We start from the raw sequence: 26,767 nt of genomic DNA on the forward strand, positions 1-26,767 counted from the left end.
GGTCGCAAATTGCGCATTTGCGACCCCATTGGGAATCACTAAATGTGTCTGAGACACATTAGTGCATTCCTTTTTGAAAGTCGCAAAAAATCACAATTTGTGATCCGCAAAACGGAATGGTTGTACATCTGGCCCTCAGTATTTTTAATACATCACCCCCTGAATGTCAGAGGTTTGGTGGTCCTGTGCAACATTTGTTAATTTTTTTTCTTTGTTTGAAATTCTCAGTTCTGTCAGTATTTCGTACACTGGATAGCTGGTACAATCTGTTCCATAGCTCTGAGCCTTTTGCTTTTACTGTTCTTCCTCCATGTTTCTTCCACTTTAGCTTTGATTGTTGCATTGGAATGCCACCATGCAACGAATAGGTGGCTGTTCCCAGGACTACACCACTGCTAGCAGTCTCTTGAGCAGAAGGCAGAATCCCTTCTTCCTTATAGTGGGGATATTTCATGCATGTCTCTTTTGATTAATTATATATTGTATGTGGAACATCAAAAGTGGTTGTCAACGTGGGAAATAATTACTGCACCTGCACCCATGACATTCCAAGTTATGTAGAAGCTTTATTGCAAAAGCAGAAACCCTCTTGTTTTAAAGAACACCCTTCCCATCTGATGGTGTAAGGTGATCATAGTCAGGTTATGATTTGCCGCAGGAACACCACTACGCATTTTCAGATACTGGTGAAATGAGTGGAATCCCATTGACATAGCGCATACCATAGCCCTATAATTCATCTTTTGGAGTCATGGGCCCATAAAGCTTGTGAGAACAACAGAGTATGTAGATCATTTTTGGGAATCATCCTGGTAAATACAGCCACTTTTTATATAGTTGGTGCAACCACTTAACTGGTGCAATAAATCAACTCCCACAATACAAAAATACAAGTTATTATTTGTGGATCACTATACAACTGATCTGGGAACATGATCCCATGTCAGCAACACTATGATACAGTGATTCTTGGAGTTCACGGTGTCAGCTCTGTATCACACTGCTTTCCCCAAAATGGGCACTTGGAAAGAAGGATCCTTCTATATGAAAGGAACAATATCAAGAGGATACCTTATGTCAAAGAAGCTTGGCAGACCTCCACCTAGACGACATGGATCATATATTTGGTGGTGTGGGGCCTACAAATGAAACCATACTTAAGTCCCTCACAGCAAAAATATATAATTCTTAACTTTAATGTAAAGGATTCAGTTTCTCACTTTCATTTGCTTTTATTATGTAAGTTGTCATGCAATAGCACCAGGGCCAATGTCCATAGGCAAGTGCTTAGTAGACCCACAGAGTACATTAAAAGGGCATGGGGTACACTGCTTGCACCAAGTTACTAGCCTGTGCCCCTCCTGGCTTCACCACAAGCTACAGGCCAAGTTTATCCTGATTTAGGGTCCCCATAAGACTTAAAGGAGTCCACGTACCCTGAGTGGACTTTATCCAAATTGCCTGGCAAGTCCTGCATGTAGTTTATGGGTCAGTGTATCTCAGAACTCAGAGGAACCTAGGCACGTCAGTCATCTTTTTTTGGTTGGCTTGTTAGGGAGCTCAGAAGTGGGTGAATTGCATTGGTCGCACAGTTTTTTCCTTCACATAAATCCTGGGAGCTACTGTGTAATATATACAAACAGAAGTTTTCTGCATGTCTCTGTCTGAAAATAACAATTCAGAAAACCATCACAAATTATAAATGAATACGAACCCTGTATTTCCACATTCCTTGCTAGAATTGGGTCGTGCAAGTGTGCACCTATGTAGGACATAGGATAGGAGAACGCTAGAACTGCAGCCATGTTGAGCACAATTTAAGCAGAAAAAAGATCTGCATTCAAGTAGAGAATCCTATCAATATAAATTTCGGGAGAGAAGATTTGGAGTGAAATACAGTGTGAGGTGACCTGAATTGGGGAATGAACTTTTCCCTAAGCCAAAATGCATTTGAATGGGTTGAAATTCACAAAATTCAGTCATTTTGACTTGCATACACCTTATGAAAACAGCCCAAAACCAGTTGCGATCAAAATATTCCATAGCTAGTATCAAACAAAAAATGGCAAGCTTGCAGAGATGTTTTTACTGTACAGAGTTTGAGCATTTGCAAAGAAACAAGCTATGAACCATCAGCTTTATTATCCATAACAAAGCCTTTGGCCCTCACTTAGTATTTGTATGGGTTTGGCTTCCAAAACTGGTGAACAGCTGAGGCCCCACCTCCGTAATCTCAACCATACTCAGCCCATTATATTGAGCCTTTCCCCATGACAAGTGGAGTGCTTTCCAGCACCCGGTAGGAGCCATTTTGTTGATAGAAACCAACACTGGCTGGTCCGCTGTGCAATGCGGGCTAGTCTGCAATGTTTTTGTCCCCTAAAGACAACCCCCAGAAGTGGAGCTTGTTTTTGGAGAAAAAAAGCAATGTCCCAGACACACTGGGAGTTTTCTTCCTGCATTAAGTGGCAATTTTTTATTTTTCCTGCTCAGGACCACCATGCTACGAATGACACACTTTCGATGAAGGAACAGACGGCAGCTCCACTCTAGCAAACTGCGCGCATCCTCTACCACTAAATAAGAGAGGAATACTGAGAGAGGAGCAGGCAGGAATTTTTCTGTCCATTTATGACTATTGTTCCTTAACTGCCCATTTTTAAATAAGGCAATTTACTACTATGTTTTTTTGTAAATTATTTCTTGGGATTCATTAACAATATGTGCAGAAATCTACATTGATCACATATTTCTACATAGACCCTATGTTTACGGGTGTAGGTGTCATGTTGCATGTGATATATCGCAAGACAAATATATCACATCCACTATGGAAAAAGTAAATGTAGACTTAAGCAAAGGAAATATATACTTACGTGGACAATTTATTGATAGACAATGCTGTCAATGTTATATTTTGTTAATCAATATTGTTGAATCAATATAGTGACATACAACTGATGGTTAGTCCACCAGCGGATAGTCTGCCAGTTTATGGTTAAGGTTGTGGTATGTATATATGTATGTATGAATGTCTGTATGTATGTATGTATTTATGCCTTTATGTATGTGGCATTTGCTAGAAACCAGCAAGCTACTGTTGAGGATGAAAGACAATGATATGTTCAACTTGTGGTTGGAGGCGTAGCTGGTTTTTAAGAGTGAAAGTGGGCTGTTCCTGCATAGTGCTGTAGTGTTCTCTAAGGCAGTGTATCTTCAGTTGCTTCCTAAACTGGAGTTGTGTTGAAGCATGGAGATGGATATGGTATGTTGTTCCAGATGCTTGGTGCTTAGATGTTCATAGATGGAGAAGAACTTTTCCCTTGCTGCTAAAGTGTTGTGAGCCTATAGACAGGAATGGCTGCCGGCATCTTAAATTTGAAGATGGCATCTTCAGTTTGAAGAAGTTGTGGGCTGCCAAGTAGACCCAATAAAGTTCCATAAGGTGGTACAAATGTGATTTAGGTCTTCCTTTTAGTTTTTCAAGACCTGGAAAATGTTTTTGTGAAGAAAGACCTTCTTCTTCACCCTCAGAAAATGGGGATTAGAGAATGTCCACACCCAATTTGTAACTTACTCCTGCAGTATTTGCAACAGTGCTTCACAACATAAATCGAGTTAGGAAAGCAATTGGAAATGTATGTAAATATCAAAATGGTTTTGACTTTGTGTTGTTCACTACTGTTGTAAATGGGTTCCGCCCATTGAGTGCATCAGGATTGTTTGCTTTTTGAACACCTTGTTTTTGGACCTTACTGATAGTTTCAAAGTAAATTAGACTGTACATGTTTATAGCCAGTGTCCACCTTTTAAGATAAGTCCACTGTGACAAAGCTAATGCAAGGTTACACATGAACATGTGTGCACATGCATGTGCGCACAGGGTGCATACTGCATGTGAGAGGTTACAAGCTTGGTAACTGTACACAGTTAACCTGCATGTGGTAGTTTTAAAGTGGAAATTTAACCTGCCAAAAGATCCCTTTCTACAGGTCTAAACCTTCCTTTTAAATATTGATGTCACCCCTATGTAGGCCTTATTGAAGAAAAAAGGCAGGGTCTAGATATTTAAAAGTAGCACATGTACCAATTAATGTTGAACATGTCCTTACAGTGAAATATCCCCGAAAACTAATTTCACTGTTGCACAGCTGGCTTCTGCCTTGGAGAATCATTGAACTACCGTGTTACATTTATTAAAGGCTAAATTCAAATTGGTAGCATCTATAGAATACTTCTTACACTCATTTGAATTTGAATTAAAAATACTCTTTAGGTGTAAGGTTGGATTTTAAATTATTATTCTAAGAATTACACTTTTAGAAGGTGGCCATTTCCTGCCTAAAGTTTCTGGGACCGTTTTAGGAGTTTTCATCTGCCTGCATGGTGATCGCTGTCCCATTGGGAAATGTGTATTGGAGCCAGACAGTGTACAAACGGGGCCTGGGTGTAGAGGTAGTGAGTCTTCCTGACAGGATGGCTGGGGAGAAGTTGTGCCCTGCCCTGATTACACTTCAAAGGAACATGCTTCCAACACACACACAAAGGAATATGACTCCAGGCCTGCCCTTGCCTCTGTTTAACTAGCCCGGCTGGAGCCAAATCTAGGACAAAGGGAGAAACTGGTCAGAATCAGTTTTAGGTATAGACAGATGGGTGTCCCTCACCCACAGGCTGGTACTGGGCATACAAGTGGCATTCCCAGAACATGAATGGAGCATGACTTTGGACCTGGACTGCAACTGCTGCAACACTATGGACAGCTAGAAGGACAAGCCACCTAATGGACAGAGGATTCTGTCTGCAGCTGACCCCAGGACTAGTGAGTATCTCCAGGCCTGCTTATGTCCAGTGAGGACCAGTTTGGGGAAGTCCCAGAGATCTCTGCCTCAGCAGGAGGAGGGGAGAATCAGGAGCTGGGCACTGGACAAAACTTGCACAGGGAGCCATGGAAACCAGCTCCATGCAAAGTGTCCCCCATTAACATTGTCCCTGGTACCCCATACCATGGCATAACAGTGAAAAACATGCCCTGTACCAGGCCCAACAGCCCCCCACCACCACCACCAGGCCTAGTGCTCAGTGGGCTCAGGAGAAGTATATTCACCCTTTCCCCACTCGCAGGAGATCAACACGGGTGGAGAGACAGCAGAAAAGGCTACAAGCTCTGGTGCAGAACAGGAGCTGTACGTGGGGAGCCTGCTGGGGTTGTGTTGGCCTTTTGGCTCCCCCATAGCCCCCAATGTTCAAACTGGCCTCAAAGTTCCTGGAGAGATGAAAGAAAAGAAAAACAAAGAGACACAGAGCCACAGACCCAGCAAAGCTCCTTATTAAATAACCCATGCTCCCGGCCTAGGTGAGCCCCATTATGTCCAGGAGGTACAACAGTTCCCCGCCCCTTCTTTCAACTTTCATAAATGCACCCTATGTCTACCAGGTCATAAGAAACCTCACCTGCGGAGACTTTGCCTCATTTCTTCGTTTGTTAAGCATTCCTATAGTTGAAACCTTTGCTCTATTGTCTAGGAGTTCAGGGACCTCAAGGGGTTGGACCAATGGCTGCATTTTATGTGGCTTAAGTATGTTAAAGAAAGAGTCAGACACATGCTCTGTTGACTTTCAATACTTTATAGATAATATATTGCTGAGAGGGATTTTTTATTAATATTGCAGCTCTTAATTGACAGTAATGATTTAATTTAAACATGGTTATTGATTTCAGTGATATAATGGTGATTTTTAACATATGGTTATTGGTCTTTAAATATGGAGTGCCTTACATTATTGTTGTGATGGCCCCTTGACAAAGCTAACAGGCTTCCCTAATACTGATGTTGGGGATCATAACCCATTAGGTGTCAAATGTGGATTCAGAATGTCACCAGAGGTAATTCCATCTGCCTGATTTATATATTTGTAAAATAATGCATAGTTTTTAGTAGTGTGTATCTAATAAATTACTTTTCATTTTTCAAACAAAAAGCACTGACTGGACCATCTTTTATTGAATGTTATTATTGTGTGCCAGCGATTGGTGATTACTAGTGCACTCCACCTCCCCTGAGTAGTCCTTGGAATGCTCTGCTTCGCTACCCTGAATGAGTTAAGTGCTACAATGTGATGCTTGGTTCCCATTAAGGAGACAATTGTAGACCTATTACTTGCACAGCCCTCACATCCTACACACCTAATAGCCCAATTTCTTACAACTACATTCCGTGTGCCCTCCTCACTTCCCTCCCTTAGAACACCAGTGTTCCCGCTCCCAAACCTAAACTTACAACTGAGGTAAATAAGATTACTTTCAGGTTTGCAGCACTTTTAAATTCTAACTGCAAAAATAAAAAATCTTCAGGCCCTCATTCAGCGAATAAGTACCTTTCGTACATATTTGCTGTCAATACTTTGTGCATACTTTTTGTGGATGTCTTTGTTTGCCCCTCTGGCAGTGATACGGTTTCATGGCCTTCAGACACAATACAAAGTGCCATAAGTTTCTCCAGGTGGGATTTCTGTACAAATGCAATCTGAAGGAGACTGCACTGCCCCTCATGGTGCTGCCTGAGCCGATTACCCCAAATGTAGAAAGAGGTAAATGTTTTTAAAAAAAGCAAGAAGGTATAATTTGGCATTCTTATTTTAGAAGAAGTGCACTCGTTAATATTCATTGCATTAATGATCTCTGTTTAGAAAAAATGGTAATTCATTTTCTGCTATCTTGCTTTCTTCCAGATTGTTTTCTGGAACATGTTGTGTAGTCTTTTTATGTGCAGATTCTTTATTTGGATCCAAAAAAAGGGTAGTGTCAGAAGTGACGTTGTTGATGGAACACATCAGGAAAGATATGGTAACTTGTTTGTGGATTATGGAGGGCCTCTATGGTAGCCCTGCCTGGCGCCTAGAAAATCTGCTTAGTAACATCTTAATAGAAAATCTGAAATAGAGGACCAAACATTTTTCTGACAGTATAGAGCTTCATATTTGAAGGTTCTGTGAAACATACTTCTTGGTATGGCTTTGATATTTAAAGATGATAGATTGGATCTGATTGTGCACAGACATATCTCAGCTTGATGTCTGAAAAATGTTTACAAGATTGACCTTGTATGAGATAGAAGACTGGATTGGGGAGAAGATTGCAATCTTGTGATCTTCTAAAGCAGGTTGGGTCTGGCTACCAATGGTTTTACCTTGGTGAAGAAGCGGATGTCCAGAGATCAGGATGGCCAATAGCTTGTGTGCTGTCTCCTGGACTTCTGGGCTGCATTTTCCTAATACCAGCAAAATATAATGTGGCTCAAGCTGGAGAGGGTAATAATTCATCAGGGGCTCGTAACTTTAGTCAAGTTCCTGTAGGAGGAAACACATTTGCGTTGGGGGAGCTAATGTGCTTCCAGTATCCTTGTTCCTAGAGAAGGGCTTTTTTGCTTCTGACCTTTTTCGTCCATGATTAGTCGATTTACCAGCGGAATTTTGAAAGGCACAGGGGTTTCAGCCGAAATAGCCTAGACCACAGTAAATGTTGTTATGTGGTAATTCTAGATCAAAAGGCTGTAGACCTGCAGAGGCAGGTGAAAACTCTGGATAATGACTGCAGAGAAATAATCTAATTTCTACTACTAGTAAAACAAAGGTGTTGGTGGTTTGCATAAGGATTGTAAAGGATTTATGGCGGCGAGTTGGTGGTGTTAAACAAGAAGTAGTGAAACGAAACACCTGATTTAGGCATAAGTTCTACAGTTTCTCACACTGAACAAAGCACATTAAATAGGTTAGGGCATATGTGCAGGCTATGATGGCCTGTCTAGATGGATAGATTCAAATATGGATAGGGATCTTTGTCGGTCCTATCTTTACGAAAGTCATATATTTGTAAAATGTTACCAGGCATTATATATAGGCTTCCACCAATATGTCTGGATAGTTTGCTGTACCCTGTCCCTAAACCATGTCAAGCTAAGAACGAGTTACTGGTGCTCAATTCTACCTCTGTAATGCTGCCTGTCAGACTGGAGCTTGGTGTCACTTCTCTAAAAGATATTGCCTTGTCTGAATAGCGAACTGATTAGTGAAAGCGAACAGAGGTCTAGTAATCTCACTGGTTTAAAGATTACTTAATGCAATATTAAGCTCATTGCTGGGAAAAGAAATGAATAGGAAGGATTTTTGATCTCTTTAAGGTGTAATGTACATGGTGGGACCTGTCAATATTGGATTCTGAAATTAGGTTTGAAAGTCAAACTGTGGTATCTTTTGAAACTTTCTGTGTATGTGTCCAGTTCAACTTCTACTGGCCATGATGAATCAATAGGAATTAGTTGAAGGCCCTGAAGCTTTCATCAGCTGGGTTCCTGAAGGTACCATACACAGTGATTTAGTGGGCATGGCATTAATAATTCTCATGCATATAACTGCATCTTGTGCATGGAATAACCTCTTGCAGAGAGGAAGGATACCTGTACCACTTTATTTGTTTATACGTCAGTTCACGTGTTGTTGGTCTGTCCAGTAGCAATGACCATAGAAATATTTCTCAGATAGAATATACATGCATTCAAATGTGTTGTGCATCTATTATTTCATTGGGCTATGCTGCTTACTTAACATCCATTAAAACTAGTCAGTTAGTGAATGGTAGTATGGATTAGTGTAATGTATTTATGGAGGTGTACGGAATGTTTTCATAAATCTATGCAAACAGGTACTACAATTGTAATTATATGTTACTCTTTTTTCATGATGGCATTTTTATCAGAAAAAAAATATTTAGTTGAATAACTTTACAAATCAACGACCACTGATTTGGCCCTCAAATAGATTTTTATTAAATGTTGCTAGAGACAGCAGAATAAAGAATGTAATAAAAAGCTAATAGTAGACTATTTAATTGGACCATTTATAGAGGTTGTCACTTGAGTGCTCTATTATGAGCAAAGAGACACAAAACAAAGTTGATGGGAGACTTAACTGCTTGCGCATTTGCTAAATATTACCTTTGTTGACTGGTTCACCTGGCTTGCCCACTCAGTATAGCAACCAGTTCTGCTCACACTCTCTGAAAGAGTCTGAGAGTCTGCATGAGTGTGAGTGAATGCCCCAGTGTGGGTGGCGGTCAGCTCCCGGGGCAAGGCAAGTATTCTTCAACTTTTCTTTTAAAATGTGTGCGCCCTTGTTTAAATTGTGCGCCCCTAAAACTGCCCTAAAGAATTTTGCGCAATGGGGCAACCTCCCCTGGGCCCCCCCATGCCATACCACTGTTCTCTGTGCACTAGTTGTATACCGTGAGGGTGTGATCCCTTAGCTGCTTTGTCAATGAGCACGGAAGAGCTTCACCTGCTAGAACCAACTGTAATGTTGGCGGGGGCATCCCTGAACCATTCCTCTTTACAATTCCTTCTCTCTACCTGAGAATGCTGAGAACGTTGTGACTTTTGTAACAGGGAATCCTTACCAGGCTTTGTTAGCATTTCAGGGACAAGCCAAAGATGTTTTTAAATGTGTAACTCAGTTCTGCATCTATTAGAACAGGCCATTAGCAACTTCATAAGACTGTGGGGCCTTCTCCTTAAGCTCCCCAATATCTTTTTCCCGTATCTTTTCCAACCATGACAGAAATAGTGTTCGCACTTCTGAACAATAATAAAGTGCAAAAAGTGCATGCCTCGACCAAAAACTCATTTCCTACCAATAGTAAGTAATGAGAAACCTGAAACTATTACTACGCTTATTTTCAAGCTCGTTTTCATGAAAACATCTGGAGCTGCGTCATCTCCTCTGCAGACATATCCTAGGAAATCTGAAATGGGGCAGGCGATTGTAATCCAAGAGCAAACGCTGTCCGTCTCACAGCTCACCACTACTGGCGTCTCAAGAAAAGCCTTTGCTCCAGCTCCATTTGTCCTGCCCCCAGACTCCCCCCAAGGGCCCATCAACACAGATGTTGAGTGTCCTGGGAGAAGACACAGAAAAAAACAGACATGGCATCTTGCCACACACATTAATTTGTCCAACAACGTTTCACTGCAAAGTATCATTTGCTGGAGGCAATATATGCACCTACATGTTTAAATCTGACTTCGTATGAAAGTGTATGTGTATATGTATGATGGGTATGCAGACAATGTGTGTCTACGAAAAGGGCAAGTATTGCCACCCATAAGTCCCCTACCAGCTAGTGATTAGTCTAGAAGGGAACAATACCAGGACTTTTTTTAGCGATCTGTATCTGGACGAATGCCATCAACCCTACCAAGTGGCAATCTAGGGCAGAAACAGCAGATAGGGTAATGGTGACGTTACATTTCCCATATACCCGTATTAATTTCCTTTTTAATCCTTCCAAGTGGGATCCATAATAAAGGTCTCGGATACCCACTTAGACAGTTTTAGATTTTTCTCAGCAATAGGGATCCCTACCTTTAAAATTCTTTCTCTTCTATATTCTGTATTTTTTATTTGCGCTCCTCCCTGGATGTTGATCTGCGTCAGGCTGTTGAAGCATGCCACTCATTGAGTGGGTGAGAGCAGTATTTACGACCCTTCGGGATTCCCAAAGAGGCTCTTTACCTTTAGAGGTCACTCCGACACTATAATTTCTAGCCCCCTCTTAGGGTCTGTTTATCGTTTTTTCTGTCTCTTTTCCCTTCTAACCCATGTGGGACCAGCCGGCCCACTTATAAAGTGGGGGATTTATTCTAATTTGTATTACCCCAAAGTAGAGGTCCTTCTTGTTTAGAGAGTTATATACCATTGATAATAACACTGCAACATTTGGAGTGAAATTATTGAAAAAGCGTTTTGATGAGAAAACTGTGCATAACGGGGGTGCGAGTTAAAGTTACCTTAGGACACGAGTTATAGTTACTTGAGCTAACTATAATCATAACTGCTGAATTTCTATGGTTTTGTGTGTGTAAAATCTGAACCTAACTCTAACGTCCCTGTAACCTTTGTTTTTTTCAGTGAATAAACACATTTATATGTGTGTATGAGCTCAGTTGAGGTGTCATCAGTAATGTCATTTAAAATTCCATGAGTGATGTAATTTGGGAGGTTCTAAGCAGTGCATAGCGGAGGTGCAAGTTATAGTTAGCTCAGTAAATGGTGAATTTTAGTGTCTTTTTTTCTTTAAGATTTGTTTTTGGCTCATTTTAACACCTAACTATAATGTCACTTTAAGCATTTGTTTTTTCTCTGTTAATTTCTAGGTTTTTTCATCTACGCTAAGATCTTTTTACCATGCCTAACTATAACAACAATTTAACTTTTATTTTTTTCTGGAATATCTGTTTTTTATTTTAATGTAAAGGATCTAATTGATTAAATATGTCACCCTAACCTTTGTTTTTTTTCAGTGAATTTCTGGAGTTTTTTTTAAATCATATTCAGCCAACTCACACACTGCTTACTGCCTTTGATTGTGTGCAGCGACATGTTCGTCGCAGGACCTAGACTTTGGCCTTTGGGGAGAGAGAGTTGGGTGCAGGAACTGGCTGGAGGTCAGGCCGTTTGCTATACCACATGCGGGAGGCCAACTCCCACTGTGCAGCAGGTGGGGTTGGCCGCAAAATCCTGGCCTCCAGCGATGTTCTCCATCCAACCCCTCCCACCACACAAGCAGTATATATACATAAACACACACACACACTTTAAAATTACACTTTGTAAGTGGCCCCCTCCAGTTTTATCTGTGGCTCAGTGTGAGTTCACCCCACAAAAATCATTTCTACAGGCACCACTTCTCACTATTCTGATAACATTAGACTGGACTGACTGCCATTTCAGAACAAAGCAGTTGTCTTCCTAATTCCAGTGCTCAGTGTTTGCATTTGCAGATATGTGAAAAGGGTATTACAGGAATTGAGTGAAACAGAGCTGCACTAGCTATATGTAAGACATGGAAATCCCCTGGTAGTTTGAACACCAGTAGGCTGCTGTTAGCGGTGAATGGAGGAAGGGATCATCAGCTATCCTCTCGGCAAACAAGCGTTAATTAATGCACTCGGGCCTAGATTCACTAAGATTTTCATCTGCGCCATATTTCCCAAATTGATGAAAAGCAACACAAAGTCTCTCATGGGTGTTAACTATCCAGCGTAAAATGTGTTTTATGCCAGAAAGTTGCATTTATTCCCCCTGTGCACTTCTTTGCATTACTGTGCATGATGGGGGTATTACTGAAATTAACCAATGCAAATAACCATAGATTTCTGATGCAAAGCCCAATCTAGTAAGATAGCCAGACTAGGTTCTATGTTAAAAATTAATATTTCCTTGAAGCAGGTGCTAACAAAAAGAGCTCTTTTCATTTCTCAAAAAACAAAACACTTATTGCATATGTGCTGCAGTACACCGTACACAGTCAGTTCATGTGATGCTTTTAAGTTTGTCTAGATAAAGGAACTTGTATTGGAAGTGTATGCTCCCAGTACAAATCCTGTGCTAGGCAGTGCATGTCAGGCAAGGTGGCATTTGAGAACACCAGCTCAGGGGATGACAACAGTAGCAGGCCAGTATAGTAGATATGGCTCAGCACTGTTGTTTCCCCAGTGCAACGCAGCGCAGCAAATGTGGTTGCTGTGCTGCGTTGCATTAAAAATGATTGATCTGCCCCTCATTGGTCTTGTAGACAAGTGTGACAAGTATTTGGCTCTGCAAATGCTATTGGAGACGGTCGGACTCATTTGCTACACATATTCGATACTCTATTGGTTTATTAGAATGGGTCTGTTATGAACACTTTTTTTCAGGGCTGCTTTTTTTTTAGCTCTCAGTCCAACCCTGGAAAAAAATGGAGGTTGATAAAGCCACTAATTCCAGATACTGAACCAGACTATACTGCAGAATCATCCTCATCACTCAAACAGCGGGTAGCAAAGTGATCCGAATCTTGTTGATAATGCCTTGGTCACTTCCCACAAAGCAGCACATTACACAGATTAGAACTTTGGTATGTTGAGAGCTGCATTGAAGACAATGGAGTGGCTCTGGGCTTATAATGGCTGGTATAAGCCTTGAACTCCAACATTGTAATGTTTGTCTTCATTTTTCTCCCTTTTAATTTAGAACATTTTACCCTTAGTGGGTTGAATGTTCTAATAGCCTTATAGCCCTTCTGCCTGGGGGAATATCTGTTGTTTAAGGCCTTCACCCTTGCTTTAACTCGGATTCACACTCTTTAACAACCAGCATAGCCATCGGCAGCGGGCTATAAGGCTATATTACAAACATGTCTTCACTGCCTTTAACAACCAGTGTAGCTCTCGGCAGCAGGCTATAAGGCTATATTACAAGCATGCTGTTTACCACAGAAACCACGGAAAAGGGAATAAATGCAACAAATTGCAGGAAACACCTAATTTTCATCTGCAGTGTGGTAGAGGTATCCCTGCCAAAAACAAAAATGTACCAACTTATGTTCACATTCTGTATTACATATGAATGTTGTACGCTACCTGTGCCTGGTATTTTCGCGTCCTTTTGCAGTTTTTTGTTTTGTGGGGGAGGTTTATTTTATGCATCACAGTCCTTTAAACACCTCGTAAGCCGAACTTGAAAACATAAATTAGTTGAAAGAAAAATGGAGTCAGGTGCTGCATTAGTACCAGCAATGTCACAAATTACACATTTGTATACAGTACTCTTTAAAAAAAATGTGAATCTAAAAAACATTCCCTTGAATAGTTATAGGCAGCCAGCAAACACAATTCATCAAATCCTTCTGCCTTTTGCTTATTTATAGAACTTGTTAGTCAAATGAGTTGCACAAAAAGGGGCATAGCCAAGTAAGTAAAATATTTATGGTACATACACATTTTTTCCTCAGTAGGGTACTGAAAACTGGGCTTGAAGTAGTAGAGGCCAGAATCACTAAGGTTTTTTTTTTTTTTAAACAAATCAATCAATCAGGTGTAAACAAATCTGAATTAGAAAAGCTTACAAATTAACAAATCAAATTGGCACATGTGATTTGTCTACATAAAATTCCTCTGCACAAGCCAGTCTGTCACTAGACATAATATGGATGTGGGGGATCGGCTAGGTGGTGCCGCATACAAAGCCCTGTACTTTATCTTATCCACAAGAAAATTTGCTTCCTGAACCTGTCTCAACCTCCTTAGCCCAGTGGGAGTCCTTGCCTGATTGAGGAATCCTGCTGTGGAAGACTTCCTTAATGCAGTCTTTATGTGGTGAGCATTTATGTATGAGGTATTGTCTCTAAATGTATGAGTGTGTTATAAGTTCCCAGTGAGCAAATGACCAATACATATATTTAAGGGTCAGATATGTAATATGCTCTACTCTTCATTACAAACACTTTCCTTCCTATGCTGGCAACTGTACTCTATGACCCCTGTGAACATGGGTGAGGGAGCCTCCTGATACCAATGGGCCCCTGTCTGCTAAGGTGACTTACAGAAGCCAATAGAAAAACAGCAGAATTTTAAGGACACTAGGGTCACAATGCTGTGGGTGGTTGAAGTATGATATTGGAATTCTGGGGCACTTGTAATGAGAGCCTTGCACTTGATTGTTGTCAAAGGACAACAATCCTATGTTCATTTAAAGGACCATCCATTGAATGATGTCACAATAGGCTTCAAAATGGTGGTGAATTTTAATCATGTAGGAATGGGTACAGACATTTTTTTTCTCTACACTTGATAGCCACCTTAGAGAATTTTGTTGTACAAGTCATCCTTGGTAGCTAACCCTCCCTTGCAAGGTAAGCTTATATTTAGTGGGAATCCCCCTGATATCCACCTTGTGTAGGTGATATTAAGTTCGACTCTCTGGCATAGCTGGCAATAGTTCAATAGGTGCAATGGCACCAAGGCCCAGGGTGTGTCAAGACTTTAAATATGGTTGTCTTTTAAAACCCGAGGAGAGTGATGAAAAAACATTTTTGTTGACTGCATTGGAACTTATGGCACCTGATGCAGCGTAAAAACTGATCATTCTTTACATAGCATAAAACCCAATTATGACAATGAAACTCTAATGTGCACTTTGCACATATCTAGAAAAATAACACTGAAACTGAGAAAAGTTGATGTACCAGCACCATAAAAATGTGCTTGGATTTGTGGAAATAGCAGAATTACTAGAATAATGAATTTAACATGTTTCTGTTGCACCCCAAAAGGTATTGAATTTCATACAAATGATGAGGATGTTGTTTTTAATGTAGCCCTACAGAGATCTGACATGACAATGTACCTTCTGTTGAAGAGAGATGATTTGCCCATTGAATTGAGAGACACCATGTTACCTAAAGTCTGTGACTTTACGGGTAAAAATACCGAACTAAACAAAGGTGTTGAACCAGTCTGAATCCCTGTCATACCAATTGCAGAATAACCGAGAATCCCACAATACAATTTGACTCCCGATACTAATGCCGATATCCTGTGATCGACTCAATGAATGAGCAAGGGATCCTAAAGGAGATAATGGTGAGCCCATGTAACTCTATCATTATGGGCCTGCAGAAGCCAAATGGCAAGGATCACATTGTTCATGATTTATAAATGGTGAATGCCGTTGTTTTCCCATGTTGCCAAATCCAACAGTGATATTTTTTCAGATTCCACACAAGGCCGAAAGGTTTTCAGTCATTGACTTGTGCCAGGCTTTTTTCTCTATTCCTTTGCATGGGGAAAGTCAGATCCTTTTTGCTTTCAGTTTCGGAAATCGTGTTTTGGCATGGTGCCAAGTCACACAGGGGTATATGGAAAACCCCTCAATGTTTAACCAGATTCTCAAAAAGAATCTTGAGTCTCTGGTAATGGCAAATCATTCAGTGCTAGTACAGTATATTGACAAACTGCTGGTAGCATCCAATACTAAGGAACCTAGTAAGATTGATGCTATTGCACTTTTAAATCATCTGGCTGAAAATGGACTTAAAGTATCCCCAACTAAAATGCAATTTTGCCAAACAGATGTCCTGCACTTAGGATATCTCATTGAGAAAGGAACAAGGAAAGTGTCACAAGAATCTCTATGATTCTTAATATGAGTCCGCCAACTACCCAAAAGAAAGTCCGCATGTTCCTAGGAATGGTGGGCTACTGTCGACAATGGATTTGAATTTTTTTTTTAACAGAAAAACCTCTTCAGAGGTTGACGCACAAAGACATGTCTGATCTGGTACCTTGGGAGGACAGCTGTATGACTGCCTTCACTGAGTTGTGAGAATGCCTTTGTAGGGCACCGGTTCTGGGAAAGCCTGATTATAACAAGTGCGTTGTGTTGTTCTGTGGTGAAAGGGAAGGCTGCCCTCTTTCACTACTGACACAAATGCATGGAAGTAGTTGCAGGCCAGTCGCCTATTTTGGCTACTCTTGGCCCTGTTGCTTCAGCTTTGCCTATATATTTGAAAGCAGCTGCATCTGTTTGTGTGAATCTTGAACTGTGTGAAAGCATAGTCATGGAACATCCACTGACTGGGTTTGTACCCCATTCAGTGGAAATACTGTCGACCCATACTTGGACACAGTATCTAATTAATAGTCGACTGACGAGGTAAGAACAAATTCTTTTGGGCACTGAGAATGTAACCCTTAAAAGGTGCACAATTCTGAATCCATCCATTCTATTGCAGCTACCTGGAAATTATATTGTAACTGAGTAAGTTGAACATGATTGCTTGGATGTGAATGAGTTGTGCACAAAGCCTACATGATGAATTTTTGACCTGAATCTGATCATGTGTTGTTTGTTGATGGTTCCTGTTTGTGAGACAATGAAGGAAATCTAAAGGCTGCTTATGCCATTTGTACAGTTGCAGGTGTTGTTGAAGCGTCATGGTTGCAAGGAGTGTATTCAGCACAGGTTGCTGAATTGATTGCTTTGACATAGGCTTGCAGCATTTCAGATCAACTCAGGGTGACATTCTCAACCGATAGTCAGTATGGCTTTGGAGTCGTACATGATTTGAGGCAATTGTGGTCAAAGCGTGGGTTCATGACTTTCTCCAGATCACCCACACGAAACGGAGAGGAACCTTTTGTAGTTCCTACGGTTGCCTGCCCAAATCGCAGTAGTTAAGTGCGTCGCTCATAGGCAAGGCACTGACTACATGACCATTGGCAAAAAGCTACGCTGACGAGATTGCCAAATATTGTGCATTTAATTTTCATACCTTTAATAGGGGTTTGGTCAATGAAACATCAGACGTCACAAATTGCAACTTGTTGTTAACTGCTATAGACATCTGAGATGCGGTTAAGCGATTGCAGGAAGAAGTGACAGAAGCTGAACAGCAAAGTTGGGTGAAAGCTGGATGCACCAAAAGGGAAAGCGAAGTTTGGGTTTACACTGATGGCAGACTTGGATTACCTGATAGTTTGTTACCATGCATGGCTAGACATTATCATAGTCCTGTACATGTAGGAAGAGTTGCAATGATGCGCTTCTATCGACAGGTGTGGTTTAAGCCCAGATTCTGATTGATTGCTGAGAATCTGTGTCATCGATGTGTGGTGTGTCAATAACAAAATGCTGGAAGAAAAACACAAGTTACAATGAGTCATGTAGGGAGATTGGGAGGTCCATTTAACCGAATGCAATTGGACGTCATTGAGATATCGCTTTGCAGTGGTTTGAGATATCTTTTGGTCATTGTTTGCATTTTCTCAAAATGGCTGGATGCTTATCCTGCACGAAGAAATGACAGTCTCACTGGAGTTGAATCCAAGATTTAGATTTCCGACTTCTCTTGAGTCCGACCAAGGAACTCATTTCAACAATGAGGTCCTGAAAATGTTATGTGCAGCATTATAAGTTGAGCAGAAGCTCCATTGCAGTTACCGTCCAGAGGCTTCTGGACTCATGGAGCAGGATAATGGCACATTGATATCCAGATTGGCGAAGGTGTGTTCTTCATCGTCTTTGTAGTGGCTCGATGTATTGGCTTTTGTGTTGATGAGTCTGAAAAGTATGCCAGGCAGGAGGACAGGATTGTTGCCCCGTTAAGTCATCATAGGCAGAGTGATGAGCCAACCAGCTGTTCCTGCAAATGCGCTCGTCTGTATTGCAGATGACTTAATATTGGACTACTGCAAAGGTTTGGCTGATGTGGTACGTTCTGTCTCGCTAGGTCGGAGAGGTTGACATTGCGACTCAACAGGAGCAATGTCATGATTTCAGTCCTAGTGGCTGGGTAATGGTGAAGAAGCACATGCGGAAGTCGTGCTCGGAACTCCATTGGAGAGGGCCCTACCAGGTGATCCGGGTCAGAAACACTGCTGTGAAGTGTGGAGGTCTTCCGAATTGTGTACACCCCTCCAATACTCGCAAACTCCCATGTCCTATTAATGATACAACAGCACCTGTTCCGGATGTGCATGTGGTTACAGTGAGACAGAGGGAGCAGGTTAGTCAAGTTGTTGGGGGCTAGCAAGCAGAGGGACAGCACTCGATTGACTTGAGGGGTATTTGAGAGAATCAACTATTGTTGGTACCGAAGAGTTCCAGTCAGTAGAATTGACTATGAGAAATACAGATTCTAATGAAGTATTCAGTGCAGCAATAAAGTAAGTTGTACCCGGAAATCGTAAGGCCCAGAACAGGTGAGTTACTGAGAAACTGCCTGATGGAAGGACGAGTACCACAAACCATTCCTGAAAGCTCTGAGCAGTCTGATCAGAGTGACAGTGATGATGAGTCAACAGCTGTAAGGAGATCAAAAAGAGTGAGGTAACCCAGCCAAAAGTTCTCATCTCCTGAATGGACTTATCTGGCAGCAAACGAATAGGAACAAGAATTATCTACCTTTTCCTTTAACAATACTAGTCCACCTGAACCTCCTTAAAATGAACTTTGTTGTGTATTTGAATTTTAATCTTGGTTTACACCTTGAAGGACTGGCACAATTTATCCTAAATATACTCATCAACGAAGCTGATCTGTGTATTTTTCCATACTGAACAGAACTGTTGAACTGTGCTTTGATATATTTGTGCCGAACTTTGTTGAACTGCTCAAACAACTTGCTGCTATTTTTTTATGTTTTTTAGTCAAACGGTCTGAATTGGGAAAAGCCATGAAGTCTAACACTGAAATCTCTCTTAGATGCAAATGTGTATATGCAGGAATCTTTTCTGTTATTGCCTTGATATTAGTTGCATTGCTTATTATTTTAAACTTGTCACATTGAGTACCCATAGGAGATTCTAAGCTTACAACTTCTTTCAAAACTGACAAAACTAATAGCACTTATTCTATTTTTTTGAATAACAACATTTTACCTCTTGATTTTCCGAAAACTGATAGTTCACTAAATGTCTACACTAGTTTACTGAGCGACTCCATTGGCACAATGGATGCTAGTGATTGCTACTTATGTATGCAATTACCTGCATCAGTTGCTGAAGGTGTTACCTACCATAGTTTACCATTAACATATGGAATTTCTAGCAGTGTATTGACTAGTTTGTTTTATGGCACTGATCATTTGTATTGTTATTATTCAGATAAAGATCTGATCTTTTCTGAACTTCCTGTACTAAATAACTTAAAACCACATCTTGAAGCTTCACTACCTGAGACTATGGGCTATCTGTTTAGACCAGCTCAATCCTTAGAGATGGCTTATGCACAGAGAAATAACCTAACATGTAAGCTAGGGAGAGCTGAAAAGAAATTCATAGATTTAGTAGAAAGTAGACAAAGTAATGCACCATTAAAACTATTCCACTTTCTAAATTAACTCCTTGGAACTTACCTGAAGAAGAACATAAAATAGCAAAAGAAATGGCTACATTAGCTTTATGCGGGCAACATAAAGGAAAGCTTTGTGTGTATATATAGAAAAAAGTCAAACAATAATACAAAATTTGTAGGTTTTAGGGAATCTGAACATGCATTTGATGTTTATAAGAACTGGGGAAGATATTTAAAAGGATTCAATCCTATCTTTCCTGGAGTGTATTATATTTGTAGAAAGAATGCTTTTTATATATTGCCCAATAGATGGTATGGAACTTGTAACGTGGGAATTGTTTTTCCAAAAATATATGTGAAACAAATTGAGGGAGAATTAAAAGAGCAGAAAGGGAGAAGGAAGACGGGTGTGAGTGCAAATGAGATAGTGGGTGATATATTTGGAGCTCTAATACCTTCTGGAGGAGTAGCATTAAGCTCATAAAATTAGAAAACTTTCTTCAATGATTGACAAATTAGCCACCAGTAGAACTGGAGGATTTTCTGTTTTAATATTCAAATGATTTCAATAAGATCAATGGTTAAGTAAAACCGCCTTGCCCTAGACATCCTTCTTGTGAAAAAATATTACAGATTTAAACAGAGACTTGGAAGGGTTAACATCTGATAGTGCCTGGGAAATGATAGGAAAAGGATTGTCAACAGTTAGCCACTGGTTGGGTAACTTAGGTAATGGACTAGTGATTTCTATCTTGAGACCATTAGTGGCGATCTTTTTGTGCATAATGCTGATGATCTTATCTATCAAATTCTGTAGGTATAAAAATAATATACAGGGAGTGAAAAGAACAAGATTGGATCTTGAACTAGAAGATAAGCAATGTAAATACTTTGATGAAAGTAAAATTCTGGAAGAGTCCAGAAGAAAAAGGCTTATGACAACAAAATTGTAATTTGTGATGATCTGATTAGGATAAGTGTGATTGCTTGATTTGCCATCAGACGGGGGCTTGATGCAGCATAAAAGCTAAAAAACAGTTATGACAATGAAACTCTAATGTGCACTTTGCACATGTCTAGAACACTGAAACTGAGAAGAGTTGAAGTACCAGCACAGTAAAAGTGTCCTTGGATTTGTAGATATAGCAGGAATATTAGAATAATTAATTTAACATATTTACCTTATTATTTTAACAAAGTCGTAATGAAAGATTATTGATGGAAAAGAATTCTATGATACAAAATAAAATTATTAATATGAAACAGCATATCTATGTGACAAATGAGTCTTACATACGAATGTGCAAATATTAAGAATGAAACCTAGCATCTGTATTGCCTTCATTATAATGCTCCATAGCAAATGTAAAACTGGTGCAAATGAAATGTTACATTGTATATGATTGAAACTTTCAGCAGATATACTTGATATTGTTAGGGTCTTAGATTAACTAAAACAATTTTATTATAATGATTTGTAGAAATAGTTTGTACATAGGTAATTTGGGTAGAAGGCCATAATTAGAGTTGAAAAATATTATGCAATAATCATTGACAAACGTTACAATTATTTACAAACGTTTATTTTACTAAATAAAAATCTGACTTTTAAATGTATTGAATTGCCTTTTTCTTTCGGCTTCATTATTTCATAGCCTGGTGTAATGCACTTTGTTACGTTTCCTCAAATGTTGCTTTATCTGTTCTATTTAAATCAATAGACACTTTTTTCAGTACTTAATTGTGAGTGAATTGATGGGAACTTGCCCCTTTGACTTAATACATGAAGAGCAACAAAATAAATAGCCTCTTTGGCAACTAACCTGTGAGGACGGAATAGACAGTTGTTTCTCATGAGCGACATGGGAAAATATGTTGGAGTATCAATTCTGCACCTGATGAGCAGTAGAATGATCACATGACGATCAGATCATTGTATGGTGACAGCTGAGGTCACAAATGGACAATTTGGAGTAAATAAAATGACTTTCCTAGGAGGAGGGAGCCTTTTATTTCCTCTTTTCTCCATTACTTGACTGCCTGCCTGATTACCTTTTTCCATGCCCTTGCCTTTTTTCCTTTGCTGATGGGCTTGGCTGCTGGACGATTTGGAGCTGTCTGAGACCAGACTTGAACTTTCCTAATTATAGCTTCATTCCCCTTGCCCATGCACTTTTCCTTAGCGGACTCTAATCTGATTCCTTTTCCCCTGTTAAGAGAACCCATCTAAATCGTCCTCTCACCTTTGCTCACCAGCCATCCATCCTCTTTATGGGTTCTCTTATTCAGCAATAGATTTACCCTGACTAAATGTGTGGTTTTATACTGCGTGCTGTAAGACTCAAGACAGAACTGCTTCAAATATTACTTACATGCAAAGATTTTGAATCTTTAATACAATAACACATTTATCTAAAATGTGTCTGTCTTTTATAATATGTGTCTTAAAGTTCTTTCCATAGAAACTGTGCTTACAACTATCTTATTTCAAATGTATGATAGAGAGAGTCATAGATCATTTTCAGAAAAGTTATTTTGCTCTTGTTCTGCGTAGCCAAAGCAGAGCTTCTGTTATGTATGATTCTTGTTAGATTGGACTTCTTTAGGAGGTGTGGTCTTCCAATTGCAATACTCTGTCTATAGCACAGTTCTGACAGTATTGAATTTTAATGTAATCATTAATTTGTGAGTTGGCTACTAATTATTGGTCCTCATTAGGTGGCCAACAGTTCGACACCCTGCTTTCTCACCCCTCACTGGGACAAAGCAAGGTCCAGAGGAGGACCAATGTCTCTGTGGGTGAAGTATAGAAACTGAGTAAAGTGACAAGTTGTAAAGCCATTGTTAGGCCCTGAAACGAAAGAGAGAAAGAACAGAAAAAAGCTTCAACTGTAACACTCCCTTGCTAGGCCACTATCTATATTCTTCTACTGCTTTCGTCTCTGGGGTCAGAGCTCCCATCTGGAGTGCAACTCCTGCAGACAGCCTCATCCTTCTGCCTCTACTCTCAGTAGTTACGCAAACTGTCATTCCAGTTATGCATTCTTCCTTTGTGTCATTCGCTGTCTCTCTCTCTCTCTCTAGCTGTAAACTTGCATACACTATCATCATTGAGCAACACCCCATCTATGCACACAGTTCACAGACAACACTCTGCAGACAATAATGTACAGTCACAATGCATCTTTCATGACCAATGGTACATGGACACATAAACCCATTTGGCACATCCATCGGACATGACACCCTTACAACGAAATAGTGTTCTCAATACACATTTGCTCATATACGGAGATGTGTAAATGTTCAGCACAGCAGTTCAGTACAGGACAAAAATATATTGCTTCTCTCCGCATCATATAATAGACTCCATGTGTTCCTCTGAGTAACAATCAAAACTTAAATCATTTAGGCCTTAGAACAACCCACTGACAGGAGGCTAAAGTGCCAAAATTATCTCCAAAAACATTTAGAGTGCAGTAAGTTGACATAAGTAAACATAGTTAAGCAAAGACCAAAAGAAACAGAACATTCCCAGCACTGCGGGTATAAATTGTTTTATATGCAGAAAAATATTTTCATTTATTTAAAAAACAGGATTTGCTCTGTTTGTTCTGGAAGACGCCTTACTTACCCTGAGACTATGAGCAGAGGAGTGTTTTGTGATCTTTAACTCTGCATTTCCAGAAAAAGATTTATTTTACAGTCAAAAGACTTTTAAACCAAACCACCGGTTTCTCTTTGGTAACTTCAAATATTGCATTAGGTGATCTAGATGTTTGATTTGTGTCAAAAGAGAGAGCAGTGCGTTGTAGAAATAGAAACATCTTTAGTCCTGTGGCACACAAGTTGATTTATAAAGCTTGTCAGCAAAAAATAGGACGCTCCAGTTGGGGAAAACGTGGTTTCTCTATTTTAAATTCCCCTTGGTATTTCAGAATATCCCAAGTTGTGAGGCAGATTACAAAAAAACGTAGTCGAAAGCGATGTTATTAGGAAATTCAATGCATTCTGTTAACCGTGTGCTGTTTTGTCACATACATTTTAACTTAAGTGTATTGTATTGTAGTTGCATTTATATAGCGCTTACTGGCCCTGACGAGGCTTCAAAGCATTTTTTGGCGAGTAGCACGCTACTCCGGAACCCATAAAGGATTAGTGGTGAATTAGCATAGTGAAATATGAAATTAATTTGAGCGGCGGATAGGTCAAGTTTGTTATTTGGATTCAAAAGGGCAGTGGAGGGATAGAAGAGGGAAAAGGTTTGCATTTATATAGCGCTTACTACCCCTGATGAGGTGTTGAAGCGCTTTTAGGCGAGTAGCATGCTACTCCGGAACAGTGCTTGTTTCTGAGAATTGCTGGTACTCTCCAATTAAAAGTATTGCATTTCGCTTGAGAAATGCAGATACTCTCCCTCTCAAAATAAAAAAGTGCAGGTACTCAGTACCGGATAGTACCGACCCATTTAAAGCACTGCTCCGGAACCAAGAAAGGATTAAGAAGCAGAAACAGGAGCACGGAAACACATTAGCCTAGTTTGTTTTTAAAATGGCCGACTTTTATTGTGGTTTCATCCTGAAATCAAATGTTAGTCCCCTCGTATACGTAAACACGTAACAGAACGAGTGGCGCGTACCTCTTCCTAACACTAAGGGCCAGATTAACATTGCTGTTGTGCATAGTATGTTATAAAGATAAGGGATATTAAAAAAAAATGCCTAACACTAATTATTAGCTCGCATGTCCAGAGAGTAACCTGGAATGGGCGATGTAAATAAAACTTCTGCGATTCTAATGTTTTTAGACACTGAAATTGAACGAAGAGCCCAAGTGTGAAGAAGGAAGATTTAAGGGAGACTGGTAGCAGTCTACTTCCCACTCCAGAATTCATACAATATATGAGAAACTATAAGGCGCTCCCACAGGTTCTGCGCTTGCAACTCAGGTATTCAGAACCTGTCCTGCATTTCTTAGAAAGCAAGCAGTTTGAAGTTGTGCACAATAATTAACTTTCCTCGTCGTCGTCTGTCGCAATCCCCCTCACCTGGCCCCATCGCTCTTACCTACCCAGGCCGCGGCAGGGCCGGACTGGCCACAGCGTGCATCGGGCAATCCCCCGGTGCGCTGCACGGGCTGGGGCTGGTTTTGGGCCCTTGGGGGCCTTTTTTGTTACAGGGTCGTTTTTGCAGCTTAGCTGCAAAATCGGCCCAGTAACAAAATCGGCCGCAAACCTTCCCTGGCAAAGACCTCGGCCGCACCCCCAAACCCCGGGGGGCCGGCCGAGCACTTTGTCAGGGCCGGTTTTAGTTCCCTGTCCGGCCCTGGGCCGAGGCTGCTTTTTAGAAAGGTCTGGATTGGACACTTTTCCTAAACATTCTAACCGCATCATGTTGCTTTCCTGACATGTTCAAACAGTGGTGTAACGTAAAATGACCCCCCCCCCCGCAGAATATGATGGGGGGGCGTTGACCCTCCCATATTACACATTCATTCAATGTCCTTGTGCTAATGGGCTTCCGTCCCATGAAGGGTTGAAGGCCACCTAGGATGTCCCCCCCACACAGAAGAGGGCACAGGGAGCTGCATTACGAACTGTGTTCAAAGCCATGCCAATGTACTTTGAATAACTTTCAGGATAAGGAATAGTGTGGAAAATTCAGCAACACTCTACACAGTTCACCTGTTGTTTTGTAATAATACCCTGTAACTGCTCCCATACACAAATCTGACACTCAGACTCAGTCTGTCAAAGTGTGCGCCAATCATGTTATGCGCATGCTGCACTGTTTGCAAAGGTGCATATATGTTTTATGCAGGTAGTCAGCAAAGGGTGTTTTTTTCAACCTATGTGTGTGCGGCTTGTAAAAATGAAAACATTTTGAATTTGATCCTGTATGCAATATTTAATGGGGTAAACACTGTGTGAGCTTTCCCCCACTATGCAAGCAGTAAAACAGTGCAAAAGAGTGTTTGGTCTTTTTTTGTACCAGTGCAAAGCCATGTATATGACAAGACCTGTAGTTGGTGATTGTAGGTTAAGGTGGGTATTTTTCTTCTTTTCATCAGGAGTGAACATCCACTTGCTCAGCTCTACTGCCATTCCATAATGGAGAATCACCATTTTGACCAGTGTCTGATGATCTTAAACAGTCCTGTAAGTACCTAACCCATGTATATTATTGTTTTCTGGTTCAAGTCAGTCATCATGACTTAGTCCTTGCTTTCACTGTCACTTGTTTATTGGATGTGGAACAGAACAGAGTAAATGTAACACAATCCTTCTTATATCTGCCTACAGCAGTGGCATACTAAAAACAACCCTTAAAGTTATTTTTGGGGGTGGGGGAATTTCCGGTGCTTCCAGAGGAGGGTTGTTGTGGATGGTTTACCAATATATTTCAAGACTGGTCACTACTATTATGAAATGCCTCAGTGCTGCACATAGGAAGATGGTTATTTTCTGTCAAGGTTTGAGAAAGGTTTTAGGATAGCCAGCCAATAGTCCCAAACCTTCTCGAATCGCTCTGGAGACACTAGTACGTATATATATATGGTCCTAGAATGCACTAAGGGGGAAAATGGGATAAATGGAAAATACAGACGTCTTGTCAGGGCGCCGACACTGCTCCTCGCAAGGTCTCTCTGAAGGATGCAGAAGTAAACACTCAGGGTTTTCTATGAAGACAGCGCATAATTTTAAACATTTGAAGAGGGTAGTATTATATAACGAGTGAATTTTAGCAAGATTAAACCGGTTGTCAGGCTTTCCCCTTGTCAAGGCAAAGGTAGTTGATGAGGAGGCCACTCATCAACCAGAATGCGAATGGTAAGTTCCAGGACGCCCATGTGAGGCAAACGCAGAGCACGCAAAGTTCTCTGTATGTAGGTAAAGGAAGAATAACACAAACAAAACAACAACGAGGACAGTTAACTCAATAACAAATGAGAAAACTGAGTCAGAACCAAAAAAGGAAAAAAGATAACATGCTGAACCAGATGATGAACAAGCATGTGCAGGAGCCACTACAACTTCCAAGTGTTGCTAGGCACTGATGAACTGATAACAGGATGCTTTGATCCTGCATCCTCATCACCT

General features: G+C 40.5%; 1 protein-coding gene across 5 annotated transcripts in view; it reads left to right on the plus strand.

Moving 5' to 3' along the window:
• Window positions 1-26,767, plus strand: part of PDE5A (phosphodiesterase 5A) — a 708,225-nt gene that overhangs the window by 622,172 nt on the left and 59,286 nt on the right. For all 5 annotated transcript variants that reach the window (XM_085634223.1, XM_085634230.1, XM_085634240.1 and 2 more), the window contains exon 15: window positions 25,738-25,825. In XM_085634223.1, coding sequence (XP_085490349.1) covers window positions 25,738-25,825 — 88 coding nt within the window. The remainder of the gene's footprint in view (window positions 1-25,737; window positions 25,826-26,767) is intronic.

This window comes from Triturus cristatus, chromosome 2_1 (genome assembly GCF_964204655.1).
Source record: "Triturus cristatus chromosome 2_1, aTriCri1.1, whole genome shotgun sequence".
NCBI classification, from domain to species: domain Eukaryota; kingdom Metazoa; phylum Chordata; class Amphibia; order Caudata; family Salamandridae; genus Triturus; species Triturus cristatus.